Here is a 27,004-nt window from a genome sequence, read left to right as displayed (position 1 = left end):
CGCGAGTAATTGGAGTCCAAACCAGAAAAATAAGAGATTTCCCTAGCTTTTCTTATTTTTTCTGTTTCTCTTTGTTTATATTCTAAACAAGACGTTGAACAACTAATCTCATATTTACATCTATTGTTTGCCATGTTCAACAAATCAAATAGGTGTAACAAACGAAAGTCCTAAAGGAGATAGCTTATAATTACCATTTTTCTTAAGTTCAGAGTAAGAGACAGAAAAAAAGAGAGAAAGAAATAGAGAGACAGAGAAAGAGATAGAGAGAGAAATAGAAAAAGAAAGAAAGAGAGAGAGAGAGAGGGGTCCAACAAGCTGTACTTATTCCCCGTACAAAAAAACTACAATTACGCTATTTAGCCATTGATAACCTAACCTAAAATCAAACAAAATTTTGAGAAGCAGCGATTTCTCAATCTGATCATTATCAGCTATTCAACAATTTACTTGCTGTGCGTCACATTACCATCTAGCTCCTCAGTAATTTATAACCTAATATATATCGTCGTTAAAGCCCCCTTCCTGTTTACGTGTAAAATAAAATAGAACTTATTAAAGCTCTGATTTTTCAACGATCAATTTGATCATCACCAGGTCTTCAACATTTTCCTCCACAAACATTAACTTACCATCCAGCAATTTATACTTCTAGAAATATAACCAACGATACATAATATTTAATTAAAGTATCAAAAATTCATGCATTAGTGTTACGTGCAAAAAGATATACGATGGGGATTCCATCCCGAAACGTTTTTTTTTATATATATGGAGGAAAGTGTTGTACCTCTCACCTTTTACCACCTTTTTTTGTGCTGCCATCTTACATATTTTTTTGAACTTAAATTTACCGTTACATGCATTAGCTCCTAGGAGCGCTGCTATACATGTTATGAAGATCAACACATGCTTGCAGATTTTTAAAGAAATTTTTATCCGTTTCCATCTCTAAAAGTAAGTATTTTCACATACTGATTTCTTTATTATACTCTTTTTTATATTAATAATGATTTACGTTTCACTGTTTTATACTGCATTTATATCTTTGGAGCAAATAAACAACATAGTATTTCAATCTTCAATTCGTGACCCACAACTGAATGAATGCATTCAATAAATAATAACTGTGTGTTGTATCTTTGACCGCAATAAATAGTGTACCTTTGACCAGTCAATGGTACAACATACTATTATATGACAAAATAAAAATACTATATATAGACTATGATATAGACTAATCCAATTAATTTTCCAAGTTCGAGTGAAAAACATTATTATAACTATTTGAGCGCAACATATTTTGAAGGGAATTATTTCGGTTGAGCTTTCTTCAGCAAACTTGGTGTGAATTATCTTTTGCTTCCGTAGAAGCTTCATATTTGCCAGTTTCCTGTAAAAGGAGCATAAACCGCATGAAATTTAAATTTTGTTAGTCTTCAACTCACTGATGTTTAATTTTAATCTTGTCGTACATCATGAAGCATTTCCAATTTAAAACACACAGGCCACAGAAACACAAATTCACTAGAGTAAATAATCGCTTCTCAAATGCGGCCACATTCCGTACACGAGGGCAAACACTTTGTTTTACATTTAAAATTAGTTTTAAGGTGGCATTAGTAGATGGCAAAACCGTTTTTCAGACAATGTTAGAAACGAATTGTAGGAAAGAGCAATAATATCAAGACAAGTGTACAAGGAATCTCAAAATATCAAATATATTTACCGAATTTGAAAGAGTCAAAATTTCAAAATTATTTTCAATAGGAAATCTACTGAAAAACGAATTTACAGAAAATATTATTTCCTTTCACAGAAAGGTCACAGCAAAAAATGAAGCCAAAAAAACATAACTATATCACTGGCCGTTTAGCAACGAAGAATTTACCAAGGAATTCTTTCTCTATCCAAGAATGAAAATCCACCTTTGTTTCCGAATCATGTCCATTATTCTCACCTAAAACATTTTGTTCGTAATCCAGAATAATTATTTGACCAGCATTATTAAATTAACAAGCGGTTTGATTTCTCATAGATTTGATATAAAAACCGAGTTCGCTATTCTTTTTCGCTATTTTTCGCTATTCTTTTTCTCTGGCTTGCTGTGAGAATTTTATCAAGTTTAAATAAAGTTTGGCCTTAGAAGCTATTATTTACTCTTTATTTCAAGCACATAAAATTTGCAACATATAGAAATAGAAAAGCAAATGCAACAGATAATTTTAGAACAGGTCTGTTTGTGATCTAACAACTTATGAGATTTCACTTCCGAAAACAGAAAAAATGCTTTAAAGCATACAAAATTTACAATAGGTAAGCTCTAGAAATGCAGATGCAATAGATAAATTAAAAGCAAAGCATAGTAAGACTGTACCTTCCCAAAAGTATGGCACACGACAATACACTTTTTATTAGACAATATCCATTTTGATGTTCAGAGGAAATTGGATGGGTTAGCTCGCGGGTCTTTCTGATTACGGAAGCGGACAGTGAGCCAAACTCCAATAAACTATGCAAGAAGAGAAGAAAATATAGTGGCCAAGAACAAAATTGGGGGATACCCACTCTCCACCCACCTCTTGCACATTTGCAAGCGCCACTTATTCCACGATAAACGGCACACTTCTGCCAGGTTGCATCCTTTGCACCACGCTTAGAACACCCTCATCACGCATGGCATACCCCAACTGGTGAACACTATTTTTGAAAGTGGATGACTTCTCGTGTAAAAATAAGTACGGAAGTGCGAAACTTTAAGGAATCAATTCCAAAAAAGTTAGAACTTTAGAGGATCTAACATAGTTAAACAACAGGTTAAAAAAAAAAAAAAATTAAAAATGACAATTAATAAAACAAAAGCTACCTCCCTGTCACCTATTAAGTTGGATGTAAAAACAGAACCAGTTCATTTTATATCATTCACATTCGGTTTCGATATATGAATTTTGCGTGTATCTGGAATTTTTGGAGCTTAGACACGAAATCCAATAGCAAACATTTCAACAGAAGTTTCACTGAGATTAAACTATTCGTGTAAACAACCTACACGTAAGGAGCAACCGAAACTCTAAAAAAGATTGACAATAATTAATACATCAAAAGAATTGGCTTTTTATATTGACTCCAAAAATATAAAATTCTTTAGGTTTAATATTATTCATCAAAAGCTACAAGTCTGAGGAAATTTGTTTGATTTTCCAAAAAGGAGGGAAACCACTCTAAAAAAATCAAGAAATCTCAATGAAGATTACCTCATCAGGTGGAGCATATCAGAGCCGTACTATAGAGGTTTCATGATTCTATCTATAAAAACATGGAATTTTATATTTTCTGCCAGAAGAAAGTTCCCGAATGCGTGAAATTGGTTTTTTTTTCCGGGGCCATCATATCAAACCAATGGTTGTAAAAGATCAGGAAAGGGCTCATTCGAACGGAAACTAAAAGTTCTATTGTCATTTTTATGTGACGATAGGAAATATTGGAGAGCAGCTAACTCCCCTTCCACGCCCTTTTCCCCCAAAGACATCCGGGAAAAAGTTTGAGATAAGAATTTTGGTTCAGCCTAATTGAAAGGTCCAATAACTATGTCTTTATAGATGACATGACCCCCTACGGCCCCAGGGGAAAAGGCTGTAGTTGTGCAATCTGCCCGATGTTTACATATAGTATTTGTTATTGCGGAATACACGGATTTTTTTGGGGAGAATTATCTAGGGACATTTTACACTGGGATGGGGGGGGGGGGGGTGGGATTCGTAGAATGATAAACATCAGTGATTTAGTAATAAAGTGTTTGCAATTGAAAGTAAAGCGCAATATCAAAACTTAAATTGTATAGAGGTTATTCTGGTAAAGGTCAAGAATTGAGCCTCTTCAGAAAGAAACATACTAGAAGAAAACGAAACATATTTTTAGATTACTAATCTTATGTTTATTTCCACGGTTTTATAAGCTTTTTGACAATTCACCCAGCCCCCCTTTAATGATTTACATAGAGAAAACCACCACAACTAATGGGATTCTTACTTTAAAATATGCAGCAAGTATCAATGAATCATATTTCCTTGTTTTTTCCCCATTTCTATCTGTATTTGAATTAGATTTCATTAATTATTATTTTACTTGTTTCTACATACCCAAAGGCTATATGAGACCATTAGAGGAAGGATAGAGACAAATTGTCAAAAACGCGAACCAAAATAAGCATAAAATTAGCAATCTAAAAATGGGTCTCTTTCTGCTCTAGCATGTCTCCTTCTGAAAAGGCACAATCCTAGACGTTTATCGTTATTCTTTATATGAAAAGGTTTGAATTTTTGTTCCAATTCTTTAAAACTACTGAAACACAAGGGCTGTTGAATTTGAACAAGAAATATTTCTAAAAAACTTTAAAACTTTAGCACAAAGAGAGAAAAATGAGGAAGATCTCTCCTCATATGCGTAATAATTTCTGTTGATTTTAAGATTCAAAGATACTCCTTACTTTCAGTTAGAAAAGATGTGTTTTTTATTCAATATTCTAGGAAGAGATTCGAAAAAAAACCCTCCTAGCTAAGCAAACGTGGCTGGGTTGAAAATTCTTTGTCCAAGGGGCATGGTTTCGATCCCTGGTGTGGCCAGTTATTTGGTTTGGGACGTGGGTCAGTAGTCTGACTGTAAGCTTAGCCAGAGTTGACCTGGCTCTAAATGGGTACCTGGAGAAATCTGGGGAAGGTAAGCAAGAAGTGTGTGCGAAAGCACAGGATGGCTGGCCCCCAGTCCCCCATTGCACTTCCTGGCAGAAGGGCCACGAAACGGAGATCAGCACCGCCGATTTGGACCTTAAGTGTCTACTCCCGTCATACTTACTATTTTTTTTAAGAGACTCGAAAATCTTAACTTAGCTTTTATAGAACATACTTCTAATTTCCCATGCCAGGATATCTTGTTTAAGCAAACATAAATGGATAAAAAGGACACATTATTCAAAAATTTTTGTAGATTGGCCACTATCGGACAAGAAATCCTCCCCCTCCCCAGAAAAGGTCCCAATTGATTTTCTAGTAATAGGCCAACATTTTAGATGAAATATTAAAGAAGGTCATGGATAGTGGGAATTTTAAGCACATGACACATGAAAATGTTGTCGGAACAAACCTGAATTGACAAATGGATTTACCTGTAAATTTTATATATAATGTAGAAGAGAAAACCGTGTATATATATCTAAGTTTTAACCTAGTAAGGACGTTCTCTGAATAAATTCCATTGATATTAGCTTAATAGAGGACTTGGAGTACCAAGGACATAAAAACGAAAACATTACAAGACACTATTTGCCACCTGGCTCCATCTCAGGTCCATCACGTCAGGTTTTTCTTTATTTTTACTTACTTTTTCGCATGCTTATTGGATGTCGGGCCTGCCCACTGATTAATTAAAAGGCCGTGGTATACTGACCATGCGAAGGTAGCATAATCATTAGCCTCTTTATTTGAGGCTAGAATGAACGGTCTGACGAGAAGTGGTCTGTCACCCTCACAAAACTGAAATAAATCTTTATGTGAAAAAGACCAAAGGTCATCGATCTCCTGATTCGATGCCTTCAACCGGGAGTGCAATGGGTAGTTGGGGGCAAATCATCCGACGCTTCCCGTGTTTTTTCCCCAGATCTCACCAGGTACCGACTTAGAGCTGGGTCGACTCTGGCAAGGCTGAGCAGAGTCAGATTATTGACCCCCGTTCAATAACTAGCAACACCAAGTCTTGAACCCCTGACCTCAGGATTTCAAGTCTAGAATACTAACCGCTCGGCTACAACCACTCAGGTTGTTAGTTTGTTTTTCTGTAGGTTGTTAAAAAATATTGAAGGCCAGAATTCGTACGAAAAAGTTTCACCTATGTTTTCAAACCGAACTGTGAAAACTAATGTGTGGAAACTAATTCGATAAATTCACTTAAATGCACTTTTTGCACTTAAATGTTCAAAGATATTAAGAATCCTGCAATTAAATCATTTAAAGACACGCATTCCAGTTTCATTAAGCATTATCATATCTTTCACGGGGTAGTCTAATTGCTTATCACATATATCGCGCAAGCCAAACAGGGTAGGGTGATTGCAATGGAAGTCTTTGGTACTCTTGAATGCGCTATGCCTCTAATTCTTTTCTTGGTTTCTGAAGTGAAACAATAAATTTAATATTTGTATTTTATGTGAAACAAGTTAAACAATAAAACTAATACTTTTGGAATAAATATTTGGAAGGAATAAATATAACAAATATGATAATTGTAATTTTTCCCAAAAAATTCCCTTAAAGTAAAGTCAACAGATCATAAGAAAGGTAAGAAATGCGGATTACAAAATTTTTAGTTTGCAAATGAACTCGACAATTTTCTTGCAAAAAAGCTATTAATAGCCCCACTCCCACCGACGCCCACCCCACGGCGTCGGCTGACCGTTTCAAAGTCCTGCTTTTCGTTTGGCTTTAGTTAGATTGGCAAAAAGGGGGCTTAGGCCATAGCAGATAAAGTAGTTCCTTGGAAACACTGTTTTTAGTGCCACTTCTTTTTGTTTCTTTGACTAATTTGTTATTGCTAGGTCTTTTTGTCAGTCTCCATCGTGAAACTCTGACGGGGGAAAACGCAAGGTTCACGCTTCTAATGCGTAAACCCTTAATTAATGTGATTTTTATAAGCCCTGTTCTAATCCAAAGCGGTTACACAGTCTGTTTTTTTTGTGTGCAATCAATCAATTTTCCAAAGCTAACTACAAATTAGAGTTTAATTAGTCCACTGTTTAATTAGTGAGTTTAATTAGTGAAAACCTGAACTTCCTCATAACAGTTGTAAAGCAGTCACAAATTAAATGTGTTTTCCACATGTTTGTCTCCAAAAGATATAGGGAAGATAAAGCATGAGATCCCAGTTGGTTCATATTTAAGGAAGTTAGATCTTTTGATCTTTGTCATTCTTTAGTAGGAACACTCCAAAGAGTTTACCATATCAGAGTTTAAAGGAACTTAATTTAGCCCGGTCGAATTTCCGCTTATTTAGCCTATAACTGAATTCATAAATGCTACCTGCATTCACTAATAGAATTATATCTAAGATATGGTCCTATTATAATATTATTATGGGAGTTTGGAGGGTCTTAGTTTACCCCGTTAAAATTTCCGCTTGTCTATACCTGCATTCATAAATGATACAAGAAGACCAAGTCACTAAGGCTACGAATAAGTGAAGATGAAAGGGTGACGTTGGGTAATGAAAACATTGATCAGGTGGGCAGCTTCGCTTACCTTGGTAGTATTACTAGTAAAAATGGTGGGAGCAGTGAAGATGTTAAAAGTAGAATAGCCAAGACTCAGGGTGTTTTCCACAGTTAAAAAAAGTTTGGAAGAATAGGATGATAAGTCTGCAAACCAAGATTAGAATATTAGAGGCTACAGTAATGACAGTGGTCAAATATGGCTCTGAAGCACGGGCGCTCCGAAAAGCGGATGAAGATTTGCTAGGTGTTTTCCAGAGAAATTGCTTAAGGATTGTTCAGGGTACCCGGCTGACTAACCGTATTTCAAACAATAGGCTATACGAAAAATGTGGTTCAAAACCACTCTCTAGGGCTATAAGGAAAGAAATGTTAAGGTGGCTAGGGCACGTTGTGCGGATGAAGGATGAGAGATTATCGAAGATTGTTCTTTTCGGCCAACCGTCTAGGGCTAAACGGAAAGCAGGTCGTCCTCGTCTGGGGTGGGAGGACGTCATAAAGAAAGATCTAAAGGAAATTGAAACTTCGTTGGAGGGTGTAAAAAGCGAGGCTTTGTATAGATTGGGATTGAGGAGGAGTGTGCGTGGCTTTGTTGGCCTCAGACGGCTTGGTGCTGCGGTGAGTTGTTAGTAGTATTGGAAGTATTCATTAATAGAGTTATACCTAAGATATTGGCCTACTATAATATTGTTATGGGAGTTTGGAGGGTCTTACTTTACCCCGTTAAAATGTCTGCTTGTTTATATTTGCATTCATAAATAATACCTACATTCATACCTGATATCTGTCCTATTATTTACATAAATACTTTCCTTTTTAGTTTGAACCTTTAGAGTTACAACAAATAAAGTAACAAGAATTCTTGGTACTACGGATATCACGCGATCTTTTGATGTTGAATTTCCAGAAGGGATAATACTAAGAAGTTACTATATGGGAGTTTGAAGGGCTTACTTTACGTGGGTAAAACTTCCGCTCGGTTCTACCGGCACCCCCTTACCCTAAACCCTCCTCCAATAAGATTATTTGCTCAGAGTTAGACGACACCAAAATTAAAATTGCATAGCCTAGTATTGCTCATTTTTCCAGTAATATCGTTATTGCTTTAACGGTAGAAAGTAAAAGTTAGCTGTACTGTTAGTTTGAGAGAGGAGATACTTACTTCTGTGAAGCTGAAGAAAAGTCCCAATCCGCCACTGGCTCTAAAAGCAGAGCCAATGACTTCACTTAGGGCCTCGCGACACGGAGAACAGGTGCAATCGGACAACGACGGAGAACCGATGTCGCAACAATCTTGCTTACCTTCTGGGCAGCACTTCTAAAAAAGGGAGAAATTTCAGTATTATTCATCTCCCTCGAATACACTCACCCTTCTATTTTCCCTTTTTATGCTGCTGTAATGCAACCGAAGATAAAACAGAAATTAATGTTTTTTTCCAATAATATCCTGGTAAAAAATATACTTCATTTTTTACTTTACGTGTGTGACGTATTTTTGTGAGCCTATCATATTATTTCTTAAGGTATATGTTCTCTCTGAAAGAAGCCATTTTGTGAGCTGTAACAGCTGTAATCTGTAATCTACAGCTGTAGATTAATCTAATCTACTCTACGTATAATCTAATCTACAGCTGTAATCTGTACTAAAATGACAATCATTGCATTCATTGATCTCAGAACAGTCCCTTCACCAAGACATAATTATTATATTATTTAGGCTTGGGAAAAAGAAATGGGAAAAAATTTCCTTTTTCAACAAATTTTAACCAATTTTGAAAGTATTTTTTTTTATAAAAAAAAAAAACAAAAAAAACGCATACCCAATTTCTAGAATTTAATTCGGTAAATGGATAGAACTAACTCTCAGTTATGGAGCATTGCTGAAAATATCTTCTTCAGGTGTTTATTAAAAGCTTAAGAAAGCAGGACAATAACACATCAAAACTAGCAGAGAGAACATAAACCTTAAGGGTATACAAGTAAAGGCAGCTAATTGCCCCTCTTTCTAAAACCTTCTTGGTTTCTACAGAAAGTTTTAAGTCAACAAAATGAACGAAATTTTTTGAGTTACAAGAGTTTCTACCAGTAGTCCGTCCCTTTTTCGGTTCGACCACAATTGACGGTATAAATTTGCAACCAGTCCTGGTCATAAGGAGTCATGTTAAGAAAAGAATTATTACTTCTTAATATGCAGAATAATCCTAGTTAACACATTTTTCAGCGGGAGAACCCCTTATCATCACTTCTTTCTCTGTTGTACAATTTTTTTTTAACGAAATTATGAAAAATAAACTGATTTGACTGCATTTATCCGTTTTCAAATATTCTATATATGAAAGTTAAACACCATCACTACCATCTACCAAAAAGATACAAACAGGTTAATATAAATAAATATAGGTTAGACGAACTAGATGGCTCTTCGGTGTTTGTGTATTAAACGATTTTCAAGAGTTGGAGAAAAGACAAAAAATTGAAAAATGTGATTGAAAAACTGGAAAAACAAGGAAAATATTGAGGATAAGGGTATTCACCCTGGAAAATATTTTAACTAGGATAATTTTACATATTTTGAAGTTGTTTTCTTAACATTGTCTCCTTATGACCAGGTGTCATTACAAATTTATACCCAATTGACTCAACCCAGTACTTAGTCAAATGAGGACATCGAAGCAGGAATTGCTCCTCCTTCACCACGTCCCTTCAAAGATTCCATCTTTAGTCCCTTATATAAAGGAAAAAGATCTTTCTAAATCTTTTAATATGATCTTTTCCAGGCCCTTCGAAAACATCTTTCTTTTCAAGTGGCCCATAGATGGCCAAAAAGCACAATTATGGTAATCTGTTACTCATCATCCATAAGACATAACCTACAAATCTCAAACTTTCATTTATTGTAACTTTAGAAGTTGAATTCAAGCTCTATGTTTTGTAACGCTCACTGGTTGATATACGGTCAGTCAAACAGGTAACAAAGATAATCCTTCGAGGTTTCTTAGGATAGCTAATGCAGAGTTATCTTTTTTTGCTTATTAATTAATTGCTATTAATTGCTTATCAATTATGTTCCATCATTCGCTCTCTTTATACAGAAACATTACTTCAAAGTCACACGGACCCATTGATACGTTTGTATGCTGTATCAAAACGCAAGTATCAACAAACAAATTAAATAACAAAATCACGCAAAAATATTAAAACTCCCTTAAATCCCTTAAAAGGCAACTGAAACGAATGGTTATTTTCCTTCTTAAATTTAAGTTTTGAGTTTCTGTCTTAGATTTGTTACATTTATGAATTCTTTTAATCACAAATAATTTTTGTTTAAGTCCTTTGCTGATCAACTGTGTCCAACATGTCCTGATGGACAACCAAAAACAATTAATATAGGTTCATCTGGCTAACATGTCTTAATGCTTGTCAGAAGTACATTGGTACGCGTCCAAGTGGCTGACATGTCTCAACGATCACCCAATAGCTTTTAACGCAGGTCCACGAAGCTAAAATGTCTTAATAATTGTTAATAGTTATATTTGTGCAGGTCCATGTGGCAAGTACACCCAAATGGCCGCCTAATAATTTTTATTTCAGTTCTGCGAAACTAAAATGTTCTAATTGTTGTCAGAAGTCCAGTGGCGCAGCTCCACGTGGCCGACATATTTTAATGGTCATTCGAAAGCCATTAACGGCGGTCCAGGCAGTTAAATGACCAGATAGTTCTCAAAGGCACGTTGGTACCGGTAAATGTTGCTGACATGCCCCACTGACTCCCCGATAGCTTTCAACGCAGGTCAATGCAATTTAAATGTCCTAGCAGTTTTTTAAAGTCAATTAGTGTACGTTCCATGTGACAGAAATTTTGTAATAGTTACGCAGTAGCTACTACCGCAGATACAGGCGATTAAAATGTCCGAATATTTGTCAGAATTCCATTGGCGCAGGTCAATATGGCCAACATGCCCCGATTTTCCCCCAATAGCTTTCAACGAGGTCCCTGCGACTAAAATGTCCTAACAGCTGCTAGAAGTCAATTGGGATAGGTCTACATGACCGACATGCCCTAATGGTCCCCCGACAGCGTTCAACAAAGGTCAATGCAGCTAAAATGTCCAAATGTTTGTCATAAGTTTATTGCAACAGGTCCACGTGGCCAACATGCCCTATCGATCACCCAATAGCTTTAACATCGGTCAATGCGGCTAAAATGCCCTGAAGGTTGTCAGAAATCCATTGGTTCAGCTTCATGTAAATAACATATCCTAATGGAGAGAGAGAGAGAGAGAGAGAGAGAGAGAGAGAGAGAGAGAGAGAGAGAGAGAGAGAGAGAGAGAGAGAGAGAGAGAGAGAGAGAAGGGTAGCTTTTAGCAGAAGCTCAGGTGATTAACACGTTCTTATTGCCTTCGAAGTCGACTGGCGCACGCTATTACGGCATATCCCCCTGGCTCCTATATGAAGCAAACACTTAAGTTTGATTCACACAAACGGTGGCTTTGCTGCATTATAATATAATGAAAACAACAAACGAAATAAATTTACAGGACAATCAAAATAATGTTGCAGACACCCTTATGTCCAATACACACTGTTGCAGCAGAGGTGCACTTTTCGTAAAACATATTTTTGAAGGTGAATATTTTCATTCAATAATGCACATTGATTTGTAATTCATTTTTAAATATAAGTTTATTAGAGTATTAAAAAAAAAGTTTTCATTCATGAATGTCGGGAAAGCCTTTCATTTATTTTAATTTGTTGCTTTAAGCGGCAGCATTTTCTTCTCCATTTTTTTGGTTGCAATTTCAGCTTCTCTCGATTCTGCCCTGAGTACTTACACTATTTGTTCTTTTTCAATTATTTAAATTGAAAAATTATTTTAAATTGAAAAATTCAATTATTTAAATTACAGAAATTATTTAAATTTGAAAATGAAACTCTTCATTAGCTTAAATTGATCTCTATTCTTCCTTGTTTTATAACAAAAATGTGTTATGAAACGAAACATATTGCAAGACTGCCTCAAGGGAATAGACAAATTAAATAAATAAAGGAAGCGAAATAAAAAGACGAGAATGAAGTGATTCAAGTTTAAGTCAATAAATAAGATAGAACTTCCTTTAACACCTACAAGACTTTTCGAAGAAGATGAAGAAGAACCTGACAGAGAGAGATTAGATAGTGTAGGGAGTATAGAGTGCAGAGTGCTGACTGAATTTAAAGAGTTACGGCTAAAGTTAGTTGTAAGAGAAATAGATTATGACTTGAGAGTGACATAGCCCCACAGCCCCAGCCCACATAGCCCCACAGCGAAAACATAGTCCTAAACACGAAAAAGATTTTGAACGCTTCTTTTCGAACAGGCTCTAGCTAAAGAATTGCGTCAGCATAGTTCTGTTTTTCAGTCTCTAATGGTTGCAGAAAAAATAAGAATGGATAATTCCGCTGACAGGAAAAGTAATGACGTTACCAGTAAAAAAAACTGAACTTTCTGCTGCTAAGCACCGTAGAGTGCCCATACAAACCGTTGAAAAGAATTCAAAAAAATTTAGTAAATGGGAAATGATCTAAAACATTTTCGTCTCTTCTAGAATCGGAAATTTGACTCTCAGGTACGGAAAAGGCACGGCTAAATTTACAATAATAATAATGATAATTCATTTTTTACCCTATATATACAACTGTAAAAAAAGGAGGAGTAACAATAAAAATAAAGAAATAAAAGGGAAACAATTACAAAAATTTAAAATGTACTATTCCAAAAATAGTGACAAAAACACAACAGTAACATGTCGAAATAAGATAATACCTATTTTCGAAAGGCTTATCAAAAGCTTTATTAAAGTCGAATTCGCTTCATAGGTCAGGTAAAAGAATATCAAAATAACAGATACAGCAAGATAAAAGTTAAAAATATCAATTTTAATCAATAAACATTTAACACAATTTAGCAGAAAAAAAATTAATGACTGTGCGTTGTGACACTGCTAAGGCCCAAAAGAAGAAACAGCTTATCTAGTAGCTTCTCAAACTACAAAAAATATTACTAGCTCCATTTTTGGCAATCTAGGCAAGATGACGTTAAGATAAATAAAGTAAAATGTAAATTAATGGCAATAAGCTAGACAGACCAACACAAAATCCTACCAATAACAGAAGTCGGAGTCCCAAAATAAACAGAGCAGTTTGGTCACAAAAAGATAAATTTATTTTAACTAAAGTATGCCGAATATAGCTTCTTAGATGGGCTATTATTTTAGCATAACTTATAGTTAATTCATTACTTAATAATCAAACATTGGATTTTCTATTCGTTTACCAGTATAATGTGTCCCTAACTATGAACAATCAACACTTACGTAATTATATTATATTTATAACAGATGAAACATGCAATGGTAAAACAATTCATTTTATATTCCGAAAACAGCATTTTAGTTTCAAAGCCAAATAGATGGAGTAAAATACCATCTATTTTTTTCCTCACTTTTCATTTGAAAATCTGCTATTTTTAATACCAAATCACTTTATCTCAAAATTTAAACAAACTGTAATGTCGACTCTTTAATATATGAACTACTATACGTCTGGTGTTATTTCCAAAAACAAATTCAACAGGTAAAGCCATCGAAGCATAACTTTATTTCGAATCATTTATTTCTCAACGCATTTTTTATTCCATCATTGAGGGGACTTTGCCACTGATGCTGGACCCTCCAGTAATAGCAAGATCTTTATAATATGTTGCTATTACATATTTTAATTTTCTAATGGTTGATTAATCGTGCACTGGGGGTGGAGGAGAAAGATCGTTTTTTCCCGAGGAAGTAAAACAAGAGTTTTTTTTTAGAAGGGGGGAGGGTCGTCCCGAATACGCTAATTTACGTCGGAACTTATTGTGAATATAAATTGGTAATGTTTGTTTTTGTTTTGTTAATATTATACGCAAATTAACTGCTGTATTTTGTGACACATTAGTTAATAAAAAATAAAAAAAAATATACACAAATTCATAATTTTTTTCCTTTTTTCAAGAAAGAAATTTGCTTGTCGCTTGTCAAGGGCTTTATTTGTTATTTCTTCTTTAGAAATTGTTAAGAGATAAACGTTTTCTCACATGAAGAAGGTCAATTATCAAAGTTTATTTATGTTCGTATGAATTTGGTATTTCAAAATAGTATTCTCTTTATTCTGGCAAATAATTTTCTTCCCCAAATACTTATTCCACCGTGGAAGGGCATCCAACACTTACCCAGCCTGGGAGGGTATCCATAGAAAGACACTCTGACATGCTTTATAATGCCCCCTTCTCACCATGGATACGCCACTGACATAATCCTTATTCACAAGTGGATAGATGCAATTTTTTGACAAAAACAACATTTTACCATGGAGGGATTTTTTCAAGGCTCTTGTGTTGTTTGTTTTTTTTAAACAGGATTTCATTTAGGTTTCTTTTTTAAACAAATTTTTTTAGATTTCTTTCTTTTTCTTTTAGGACTGACTCACTAAATTAAATTGAGGTTTTTTGTGGAGCTGTGTGTTGAATCTCAAGTACAAAAAGTTCACACACTGAAACAGCATTTCTTTCCACACAGACACCGACACTATAGCATAGTTTTCAAGGAGATTATGACCTCCAGAGGGCTGTTCCAAGTTAGATAAATACTTCTGGGAAGTACTCAATGATGTATCTCCCTTTATATGGTTAGCACACATGTGCTAGTAGCCCTTGAAAATATATTAACTGACCTTGTATAAATACTCGAACCCACGCCCATATATTATGTGGATTGATAATATTCAAAAAAGAGAAAGAAGAGAGAGACTTGAGAGAAAACAGAAAGAAGAGAATAAGAAAGGATCCTACTTCAGGACAGGAAGGACGAGCTGGTTCCGTCACATTGCCAAATCCACAGCAGCCAAATAACTCTTGGACATCATGACGAGTGCCATTGTCACTTTGATTCCACCCCTGAAAAATAAAATAGTATTGGTCTTCTGTTTTTTTTTTTCAGTTGATGGACACGTTTTGGGAAATACAATGCCATCAAATACAAAACAGAAATTAACATGAATAGTAACTTCAAACATTCAGATAATAAAATCTGGAATAGATGATTCTTAAAACTAGATAATTCAACCTATTCCAGTCAATCTCCTCTAAAATTTATAATTTGGAGAAAAAAAAAGGTTTCCCAAGGTTTTGGTAGACCTTGGAAGTTAAAAAAGACAGTTCGGGTAAGATAATTAAAAAGATGTTGCATATAATGTACGTATTCATAATCCTACATATTCCAGTCATTCTCCTCTGTATATAACCTATGTAGAGGTCCAATACTTGTATTTTCTACTTTGGGACGCAGTTTTGTCTTTTTTGAAACCAAGGGATATTTCAAAATCTATATAAGTAGATTCGTATATATTGCGAAAATCCTTTGGTTTGCAAAAAAGAGAATATCGTGTCAGAATTTTTTTTTTTTTAATTGGCATTCTGTCTTGTCCGCTAGGTTTCCCAAGTTTTTAGGAAACCTTGGAAGTTACAAAAGACAAATCGGGTAAGATAATTAAAAATATGTTGCATATGATGTACGTAATCATAGTCCAACCTATTCCAGTCATTCTCCTCTAAACTTTATAATTTGGAGAAAAAAAAAATTGAATTACTGCAGCCGAGCCTTTTGGACATTGTTTGACACGTTTTTGACTAGCGACAAGGCGTAAAAGGACAGCTTAGCAACTTGGTTTTATAGTTTTTTGTTTTCAAATATGATTGCCAAGTTTAATAAAATACAAAATGAGTAAAACACTGAAGGTTAAAACTATTAATAGCTTAGGTGCGGACACCTGGGTTTAAGACCAGTCTTCATTGGTGTTTTATAGGTGATGAGGATTTAAGACCTTAGGAATCTTATACATGAACTGCGGAAAGCAGAATTCACCCTCGCCTTGTCTTAATTCATAAAAAAACATGAGAAAAGACTGCATATTTTTTCTTTAATAGTATCCTTATAAGTAACCATCAGACAAATAAAAGAGTATTAATCAATAGCCATTCTTAAGTGCAAGACCAAAAAGAGTAATGAATTACCTTACTAACATAATTTTAAAATCAGACTTTACTGTACTATAGTCGTAGGACTTACTTTAGAGGGCTCAGGGCTTCCAAAAATATACAGTAATTTACTTATTACCAAGATATACAGAAAGCACACCCTCCAACTCACTATAGCCTCTCTAGAGCTTTAATTTTGAAAAAGAAATATTTTTTCATGTGACTGACGTCACATTCATAAGTGTTTATCATTGTAGATAGATATATATACAGTAGAATCATTCCCTATCTCAACCATTATACAAAGCTGGACCGAGTCGTAAGTGCTCCGGAGAACGTAAAAACATAAGCGACACTGAATTTTTTCACGGGTAGACTAGTCAGATTTCTCTTGAACGTGAAACTTGGCTTCACCTTTGTAACACTCAATTTTAAAGAAACTAATTTTAAATTAATTTATTCCAATACGTATATAAAAATCGGTTATTAGTAGTGCAATTTTATTATTAGATTTTTTTTTTAGAAATTACAAGTAGGTTGCAAAGTCTCAAGTTGGTTTTAAAGGCATTTTGAGAAAGTTTCTGCCAAAATACGTGTTCCAGGGTTCTCATTTGATCTGCCATCAGTGGTCCAATGGACGAGGACGTACGAGTATATGGGCGGGGCTTTTATACGCGCCGTGACTGTAGTCACCAAATATTACTGAGTCGTGATTATACTGTGTATAATTTACATACAGTGGTATTTACAGAGCAAAATACATGATACATGATATATACATGATAGTATTGCAATGACGTCATGCAGTGTATAAAAGTTGTTGTATACACACACAAATTTTTATTAGTATAAAATATGCCTAGAGGACGATTCGAGAAAGACACCAAGTTAATGGGCCTTTTAAGTTTCCCTCAATGAATACACGGAAAATTTTTGACTGTCAAAATTTAAATATCACGAGGAAAGCATCAGGATATTGGAAATATTTAGTTGGTGCGTGGTCCGAAATCGGCTGGTAACCACTGATCTAAACAAACGGTTGATTTTAAATAAACCTAACAGTCTACTAAAATCTTAATTAATACTGAAATTAATAACTAAAAAAGTTTACTGAAATTAACAACTACCACATGAACAGTATTGCCGTAAAATTTTATTGGCTCCAAAGTACATGTACATAGTGAACCACCTACAAGAAATGACTAGAACCACAAAATCAGCCAACAATTTACCCACAGTTAATGATAAGAATAGCACTAAGATAGTCAGTCAAATGATGACCCACTGATAAAACCCCTCTTTAGCGGGTCAATGAGGGTAACAAGGACTTGAGGAAGGAATTGCTCAGAACAGATTCCTCCTTCTCTCAAGGGCAGATCCGGGATTTTTCCAGAGGGAGGGGGATGCAAAATAGGTTGATCCGATAAACTTACGTTAGAAGCAAGTTTAATTAACGCAAACTTTCGCCAATTAAGTAAATCATACTACTTTAAACTACTTTAGGGGGGGGGGGGGGTAGACGATCAGCATCGTTAGGAGCCTGTAATCAGGTATTAGTTAGACATTAATAGAAACAGATGGCTGTAGTACTTTAGCATTATTTGCGCTAAGGAACTAAGTTATGGATAAACGACTACTAGAATATAAAACAATGTAAATAATCGAAAAAATATTGACAGATGAGACAAAGAGAATTACAATAGAAAAAATACAAGTTAAAAACAACTGATAAAATGAAAAGTCTTAGGTGAAAAATATAAAAAAATCACAATTTTTTAACATCTAAAACATAGAATTATTAATCGGGTAGAACAATAGCAAGTGCAATGATAGAAAAGATTAAGTTTTTTCTTTAATGTTTTTTTTTATTTAAATTGCTTCGTCTTGTTGTGTTTAGCATGACAGGTTACCAGGTAAATAAATAAACAAAATAATTTAATAGAGATCAAGGAGAGAAAGAGAAAGAGAGAGAGAGAGAGAGAGAGAGAGAGAGAGAGAGAGAGAGAGAGAGAGAGAGAGAGAGAGAGAGAGAGAGAGAGAGAGAGAGAGAGAGCGAGAGAAAATGATCCGACTTACAATTTCAGCAAGTTCATTTTGTTGTTCTTCTGAAAACGCCAAGCAGGCACATGCAATGCTGAATTGAATAATGAATAAGAGGAAAAGGATAACCATGTACTATACATTGTGTTTAAGGAAAATATATCCAATAAGTTAGATTTGTTCTAATAAAAACACAAAAAGATAAAGAAAAATAAAAAGAGTAATAAATTTGTGTCCCTCCCTTTTCTATCTTTTTTAAAGTTCCCTTTTAAGCAGCATAAAAGGTAGATCATCAGTAAATTACCCCCACAGAACACAATTTTGGCCGTCTAAGGCATAAGCTAAACTTCAGCGAAACGTTCAGGAGGTGACAATGTCCCAAATCTTCAGGAGATTGAACCTAATATTTACCTACTTGTTTAAATATAACATTGCTCTTTTCTTTAAAGAAACCACTTTCTTAAGTATCAAAAACAAGCTATGAGCTCATGTCGTGAAGTTACAGGATATCATTAACCTAAGATTAATGCTGCTGTTTTGACAAGTGTATAATTTGAATACTTTTTAGTAATTAAATATGTAATACTTAAAATAACACAGTGTATTTGATCAAATGAATATTCTATTGGAAGGAACAAAACACAGTTGTACAGAAAAACAAAATAAACAATGGTATTTTACTAACTTAATCAAAAGCATAACTTAATTAATGAAATTAATTGCTCAAGCCAATTATTTCGTTAAACAAATCAAACTAATTAATGATGCGATGTCTTAGTTAATCAACGATATTAAGATTGTACAATTAAATTTTGTAATTCAAACATGATTATTCCAAACGCATATATATTATTGGATTTGAGTACTTGTATGATATACTCCCGACCACTCAAGTTGTTCATCTATTGGCGCACTGTAAACCGGTTTCTTTCGCTAGTTTCTTTCAGCTTAGAGCGAGGAAAAAGTCTTTCGATGATAGGTGAAGCTGTTGCTATATGGCATAAAATTGAAAAAAAATGATTGTGGTTTCTTTACATAGATGGCAACCCTGGTTATGGTATCAAAAACGAACGGAAATCAACTAGAAAAAACTGTTTCAAGTGACTAAGAGCTTTATTTAAACTGAAAACAAATGAGGGAGTAGGGGGATGTTAACTTCTTGACCCCCTGCTCTTCACAATAAGAACATGCTTGAGGGATAATATCTGGATTCGCAATATGCAACCAGGAGCTTGTACTCCGAAGAATTTCTGAGAGTCAATGCTTACTCGCCTTTAACTGGTATACCCTTCTCCCCCATTAAATCTTAGCGTTTTGAATATAATATATTTCAAAGCGGAATGATTTCTGTTGAGAAGCAGGAATAGTTTTCTACATTCGTTGTTATACATTTCTCAAAATCATGAAATTTAGCACTTTTAAAAGCTTTTTGTTGCTCATTTGGCGGATTTTCACTAGAAAATGTATCTTTCGGCTTAACTTTAGATATAAAAAAAAAAAAAAAAAAAAAAAAAAAATGCCAACACTGCATCAGTGGTTACATCTTACATCTAAGAGTTACTTCGATAAGAACACCAAATAAACTTCAGTTGCTTTGGTGTTCTCATCGAAGCAACTCTATTAGCTTCTGTGACCTATGTGGATCAGTTGGGACAATTGTATTTTATTAATATTGGTGAGGGTTTTATTTGTTTTTAGTTTATTTTAGTTTTTATCTTTGTTTCTTCTGTGCTGAAGAGGCCTCGTTTTCATACAGGCAAAATATCCAAATCGTTTTAGTTTTTTCATCTTTTCTCTCTACTAGGCGCAGTCTTATTTGTTGTTTTCCATTGGATTTTTTCTCTCTTTGGGTTTTTTTTATAAGATTAATAAAATGATATAATAAAATAGTTTAAATAATATTTAAACTGTAGATTATTTTCTTATTTATTATTTTATTAATTTTAAATTCCACTTGTTGAAAATTTACTGGCAATCAACTCCGAATGGAACTCACGAAAAATAAAATTACATTCAACAGAAATAACATACTAATAAGATAACACGCAAGAAAATATTATAAATATAATCACATATAACGAAGCAATAAATAATAAAATGATAATGTAAATAATACAAACAAAAAATAATCTTTAATTTATTGACATCAATTATTATTTTCATTTTTTAACCAAAAGCTCAACATCGTCAACTAACAGCGTTTTTTTTTTTTTTTTTACAAAACCATGCATTCAGAATTATATTACATTGTTCAAAACATCTGTTCTGCACGTTGTTTTTCCATTAGACATTTATCCTTATAAAATTGACAGGTGAAAACTAAACAAAAAACAATAAAATTAAACAATAGAAGAAGAAGATGAAAATTTTTTTTTTAACCAATAGCGAAAAAGGATACAAAGAATAGTAGGACTTGATGATGCTTGTACGTGCCAACAAGTCCAAGAATTGCTGTCAGCAACAGAAAGATACCACATGCCGTTATGCCACCAATCACTGGCAAACTGGTTACGAGACTAGAAGCTTTCCCATAGGCAGCTACACCAATAAGTATGAAACTCACAACCTTAAAAGTAAAAGCAAATTAATAAGTAGCTGAAAAATTCCATTGAGGACTTAGCACTTAAATTTTGGTATATAGTGTTAAATCAAAGAGAAAAGGAAATTACTTTCCCATAACTCCCTGGTAAAAAGTCTGCCTTAATTTCACAGTTAACACCAGTAACATATTTTTAGATACCAGTCACGATGATGATGATGATGAAATTTAATCCTCCTTCTCACTGGCGTGACTTGAGGATCATGCGCTTTGGATGAACACTACTGAAATAAAAGGGTTAATTGTAGGGACTTGTCCCTTGAGATCTTACGTAAAAATTCCTTTGTTGCTGAAATTATTCCCATATTTCCATCGGTTGTTGATGGGCTGCCAAGAAGATCATGATAGTCTATAAGCTTATTTACACGCATAAGATCACGAAGTTTCTTTCTATTACAGGCAGTTACTGGTCACTGTAATAGAAATTGATTTACTGTTTTTACTTGATCACAGTAGCTACACTTTGGGCTTTCTTCATAGAAACGGGCTCGATATGAATTTATTCCCGCATCTTCTGATCGCAATCTGAATAGCAATTTACCATGTCTTGATAATTTGCTGTATAGCTCTTTTTCAAAGCATCGTTCCTGTTTTCTGCTAACAGACCTGTTTGAACTTTGAGCTTGATTATTAATAAAAGATTCATGTTTCAAATTCTGGATAGCTGATTTAATAGCATAGGCTATAGATGGTGTTATGGAATTGGATGTTTCTTCCTCTGAGATAGTTGCATCTTTGGCTTCCAGGTCTATTTGTTTGTTTCCTGGTATGCCCACGTGGATAGGATAAGATATTTATTTCAAAAAGATCACTATCACAAGCCCACAAAGGGCCGAATTCCGACTTCGGAGTCGACAATATAAATGGTTGCACTAAAACTCGCAAAAATGAAACAACAACAACGAAATAGAAAAATCATAATGAACAATCATTTAACAGTCAATAATTAAAACTGTAAAACGTGGCCAACCCATATTGACAATTCCCTGCAATGATGTGAGCCATCGCTATTAGAGTCAGAGCAGATACAAAGTTTGCAACCTAAGATTTGGATGAAACACAAAATGCAGCTCCAATCCCATTTTCATTTTTAGAAGCATCAGTATCACTTGTAACTGTCATTACAATATAGTCAGTACAACTTGTATCTGTGAGGTACTTGAATGAATGTGCAAGATCTAGCTTTTCCCACTTTTTAAGGTCTTCAAGAAACTCTATACTCTAGTAGTAATATATCGGAGTAGGTATTATATCTTCTCTATAAGGCATGTCTCATAATGTTGTCACATTGTTGCTATTTCTGAAGAGACAAATCCCGCCCTTTTCAAGCCTGACATAAAACTAAATCTAACTGTTGAACCTCCTGTATGAAATTTAAAGCCATCAAAGGAACAAAAGCTAAACCCAACCACGTCAGTTCCCCTCTATGAAACTTTAGGCTAGTAAAAAAAATCAAAAAAAAATCAAAAAAAAAATCACAAGACTTCAGTTCTCCCCTCGGATTATTTGCGATTAAATGATACTGATGGTAGTTATTTTTTCCTCGGAGATCGATTTCCCTTTCCACGCTTTATAAACCCATATTCTTCCTCATACTTAGACAGATAATTAATTATCATAGGCTATAATGAGAATTTTCTCCATACTACTACTACTACTAACAACAGTTCATTGCTGCACCAAGCCACCTTGTCCGTCGCGCGCCAACCCAAAATCAATCCAATCTTTCATCGCTTAATTCTATTACTATCTACCTTAGTTCTGCTCTAGGAATGGCGTATGGACGGATGATAGACAGACTTATCTATCAACAAATGAAATGACATCATTTTTATACAATCAAAGGGCTTACCCCAGATTTGCCTCTCGCTCACTCGGACTATCTGTCTTGGCTTTTTCTACAAATAGCCATGGCTTGATACATGCCCGCAATCCTCCTTCATCCCAATCTGTTCAAAGCGTACCTCTTTATAGCCTTCCAAGAACTTTCAATTTCCATTCAATCCATACTTGAGCCCTCCACCCGTTCCATTTGGGGACGACCTGAATTTTGTTTGGCCCTAGGTGACTGGCCAGAAACGACGATCTTTGGCAATCTGTCTTCCTTCATCAGCTGAAGATATCATAGCCACCTCAACTTTTCTCTCAATATAGTCTTAGAAAGCTGTGTTACTGTACCTACATTTTTCGTACAGGTTACTGTACCTACAGAATAAAGAGTCGAAAGAGGATTCCTCTTTTAAGACAGGGATATGGTAGTGTAAAGCAGGCTAAGATAAACATTTCAGCGAAATTTGTTAATTCAGTGCCTTGAATAATTGCATCATGAGTAGATGCAAAGTCAAAGAGGTGTAATTGAGGTATTATTACCTAACAAAAGATTAATCTATATCTTATAGTACTTTTGATGGTCTAAGAAATGCAATGACAATTGAAAAAAAAAAATCAAACTCTAAAAAGACAGAAGTAAAAGAGAAAACTCTCAAAATGAGAAAAAGACAATGCCATAAAGAAAATTGCTGCATGCATAAATGCACAAAATGATCAAATTAAGCTTTGGTTCAAATTAAGCCCCTCAAAATAGGGTACATACAGTCCTAGGCTATAAAAAAGTCTACTGAAATATTTCAAATTGGCTTTATTGAATATGAACCAACTTCTTAGAAGAACAACCACAAAAATACGGACAAAACCACAAAATTGTGTATAACAATTTTGTGTATAAACAATTATCTGCGAACTTTGTGTATAACGTAGGACTATAACTGGCCCCTATTTTGTAATTTTGTTATATTTGTGAATGTTATCACAGGCAGCGCCCTAGCGCTGCCTGAGTAAAGAACGACGTGGGCACAATGTGTTTCTTTTTCTCCATACCTGGGCACTTCGTATCGAAGGAGTTGTCGTAGAAACTTCGAAAAGGGCTCATTCGATTTGAAATTTGAGTGGCTAATGTCCTTTTTAATAGTCGAAAGTGATTGGAAGGCAACTAGCCCCCCCCCACGCCCATCATTTCCCCAAACACATCCAATAAAAATTTTAAGATAGACATTTTGTTCAGCGTAGTTGATTTCCAGATAGAAAATATGTATTTGAGAAGGACACTCCCCCACCACCCTCAGGGCAAGGGTTTTAAGTTATGCCCTGGGGGCATATACGGTTTTTATAGAAGGCGCTGTCGTAGAAACTTCAAAAAAGGCTCATTCGATTTGAAATTCAAAGGGCTAGTGCCCTTTTTAATAGTCGAATGTGGTTGGAGGGCAATTAGCCCCTCCCCCCCCAAGCCCATCATTTCCCCAAACACACCCAAAAAAAATTTTGAGATAGCCATTTTGTTCAGCGTAGTTGATTTCCAGATAGAAACTATATTTTTGAGGACTCCCCCACAACCCTCAGGGCAAGGATTATAAGTTATGCCCTGGGGGCATATAAGGTTTTTATTGAAATATTTGTCGTAGAAACTTGAAAAAGGGCTCATTCGATTTGAAATGCAAAGGGATTGTACCCTTTTTAATAGTCGAAATGGATTTGAGAGCAACTTACCCCCCACTAACACCCAACTTTTACCGAAACACATCAAAACAAAATTTTTAGATATCCATTTTATTCAAAGTAGTTGAAAGTTTTGGAAATTAGTTCTTTAATGACGACAACCCCTCCCCCCACAGCCCTCAGAGCAAGGGTTGTAAGTTACGCCCTGGGGCATATAAAGTTTTTATTGAAAGCGTTGTCGCAGAAACTTCAAAAGGGCTCATTGTATTGGAAATTGAAAGGGCAAGCGCCTTTTTTAATAGTTGAAAGTGATTCAATAGCGACTAACGCCCCTCTTACGCCCACCATTTTCCAAAACACATCCAATCAAAATTTTGAGATATCCATTTTGTTCAACGGAGTTGAACGTTCTGACAATTAGGTCTTTGAGGATGATAACCCCCTCAAAGCCCTCAGTTCAAGGGTTGTACGTTATGCCCTGGGGGCATATAAGGTTTATATAGAATGTTGTTTTGTATAAATCATAGGCAGCACGATCGCGCTGCCTAAGTAAAGAACGGGGACACTCGAGAACGAGACAAGAAACGAAGACTAAGTAAAGAGGAGGATACTCCCCCACAACCCTCAGGGCAAGGGTTTTAGTTTATGTCCTGGGGGCATATAAGAACGATGTTAGCACAATGTATTATTTATTAATTTTTTTCCTTTAGAGCAGGGCACTTCGTATCGAAGAAGTTGTTGAAGAAACTTCGAAAAGCACTCATTTAATTGGAAATTGGAGTGGCTTGTGCCCTTTTTAATAGTCGAAAGTGGTTGGAAGGCGACTAACACCCCTTCTACGTCCACCATTTCCCGAAACACATCCAATCAAAATTTTTAGATAGCCAGTTTGTTCAGCGTAGTTGATTTCCAGATATAAGTTATGTTTTTGAGGACAGTCCCCCACAGCCCTTAGGGCAAGGGTTTTAAGTTATGCCCTGGGGGTATATAAAGTTTTTTATAGAGGGCGTTGTCGTAGAAACTTCAAAAAAGGCTCAATCGATTTGAAATTCAAAGGGCTAGTGCCCTTTTTAATAGTCGAAAGTTATTGGAGGGCAACTAGCCCCCCCCCCCCACGCCCATCATTTCCCCAATCACATCCAATAAAAATTTTGAGATAGCCATTTTCTTCAGCGTAGTTGATTTCCAAATAAAAAAATATATTTTTGAGGACTCCCCCACAACCCTCAGGGCAAGGGTTATAAGTTATGCCCTGGCGGCATATAAGGTTTTTATTGAAATCTTTGTCGTAGAAACTTGAAAAAGGGCTCATTCGATTTGAAATTCAAAGGAATGGTACCCTTTTTAATAGCCGAAAGTGATTTGAGGGCAACTAACCCTCCCCCCCCCCCTCACACGCCCACCTTTTATCCAAACACATCCAATCAAAATTTTTAGATAGCCATTTTACTCAACGTAGTTGAAAGCTTCGGAAATTAGGTCCTTAATGATGATAACCCCTCCCCCCACAGCCCTAAGGGCAAGGGTTGTAAGTTACGCTCTGGGGCATATAAAGTTTTTATTGAAAGCGTTGTCGTAGAAACTTCAAAAGGGCTCATTGTATTGGAAATTGAAAGGGCAAGTGCCTTTTTTAATAGTTGAAAGTGATTGAATAGCGACTAACGCCCCTTTCACGCCCACCATTTTCCCAAACACATCCAATCAAAATTTTGAGATATCCATTTTGTTCAACGTAGTTGAACGTTCTGGAAAGTAGGTCTTTTAGGATGATAACCCCCTCAGAGCCCTCAGTGCAACGGTTGTACGTTATGCCCTGGGGGCATATAAGGTATATATAGTGTTGTTTTGTATAAATCATAGGCAGCACGATCGCGCTGCCTAAGTAAAGAACGGGGACACTCGAGAACGAGACAAGAAATGGGGACTAAGTAAAGAGGAGGACACTCCCAATTAACACATCCAATTAAAATTTTAAGATACCCTTTTTGTTCAGCGTAATTGATTTCCAGATAGAAAATATGTTTTTAAGGAGGTTTCTCCCCCACAATCCTCAGGGCAAGGGTTTTAAGTTATGCCCTAGGGGCATATGAGAACGATGTTAGCACAATGTATTGTTTATTAATTTTTTTCCTTTAGAGCAGGGCTCTTCGTATCGATAAAGTTGTCGAAGAAACTTCGAAAAGCACTCATTCAATTGGAAATTGGAGTGGCTTGTGCCCTTTTTAATAGTCGAAAGTGATTAGAAGGCGACTAACACCCCTTCCACGCCCACCATTTCTCGAAACACATCCAATCAAAATTCTGAGATAGCCATTTTGTTTAGTGTAGTTGATTTCCAGATAGAAATTATGTTTTTGAGGACAGTCCCCCACAGCCCTCAGGGCAAGGGTTGTAAGTTATGGCTTGGGGGCATATAAGGTTTTTTATAGAAGGCGTTGTCGTAAAAACTTTAAAAAAGGCTCATTCGATTGGAAATTCAAAGGGCTATTGCCCTTTTTAATAGTCGAAAGTGATTAAAAGACAACTAACCCGCCTCTCAAGCCCACCTTTTCCCCAAACACACATAATC

The 27,004-nt window shown here is 35.3% G+C and overlaps 1 protein-coding gene across 2 annotated transcripts in view; it reads right to left on the bottom strand.

The window, feature by feature from the left end:
* Positions 1-27,004, bottom strand: part of Tsp97E (Tetraspanin 97E) — a 77,361-nt gene that overhangs the window by 11,026 nt on the left and 39,331 nt on the right. The window contains exons 2-6 of one of the 2 annotated variants that reach the window (XM_089101684.1): positions 20,743-20,910; positions 18,381-18,479; positions 15,120-15,224; positions 8,418-8,573; positions 2,378-2,512 (exon numbers count right to left, since the gene is read on the bottom strand). In XM_089101684.1, the coding sequence (XP_088957810.1) occupies positions 2,438-2,512; positions 8,418-8,573; positions 15,120-15,224; positions 18,381-18,479; positions 20,743-20,910 (603 nt within the window). In that variant the 3' untranslated portion in view covers positions 2,378-2,437. The remainder of the gene's footprint in view (positions 1-2,377; positions 2,513-8,417; positions 8,574-15,119; positions 15,225-18,380; positions 18,480-20,742; positions 20,911-27,004) is intronic. The other variant, XM_089101683.1, reaches the window with a different exon arrangement.

This window comes from Artemia sp. Qi Xiang Cuo, chromosome 15 (assembly GCF_049724085.1).
Source record: "Artemia sp. Qi Xiang Cuo chromosome 15, ASM4972408v1, whole genome shotgun sequence".
Taxonomy (NCBI): Eukaryota; Metazoa; Arthropoda; class Branchiopoda; order Anostraca; family Artemiidae; genus Artemia; species Artemia sp. Qi Xiang Cuo.
This window is presented reverse-complemented; position numbering and strand designations above follow the sequence as displayed.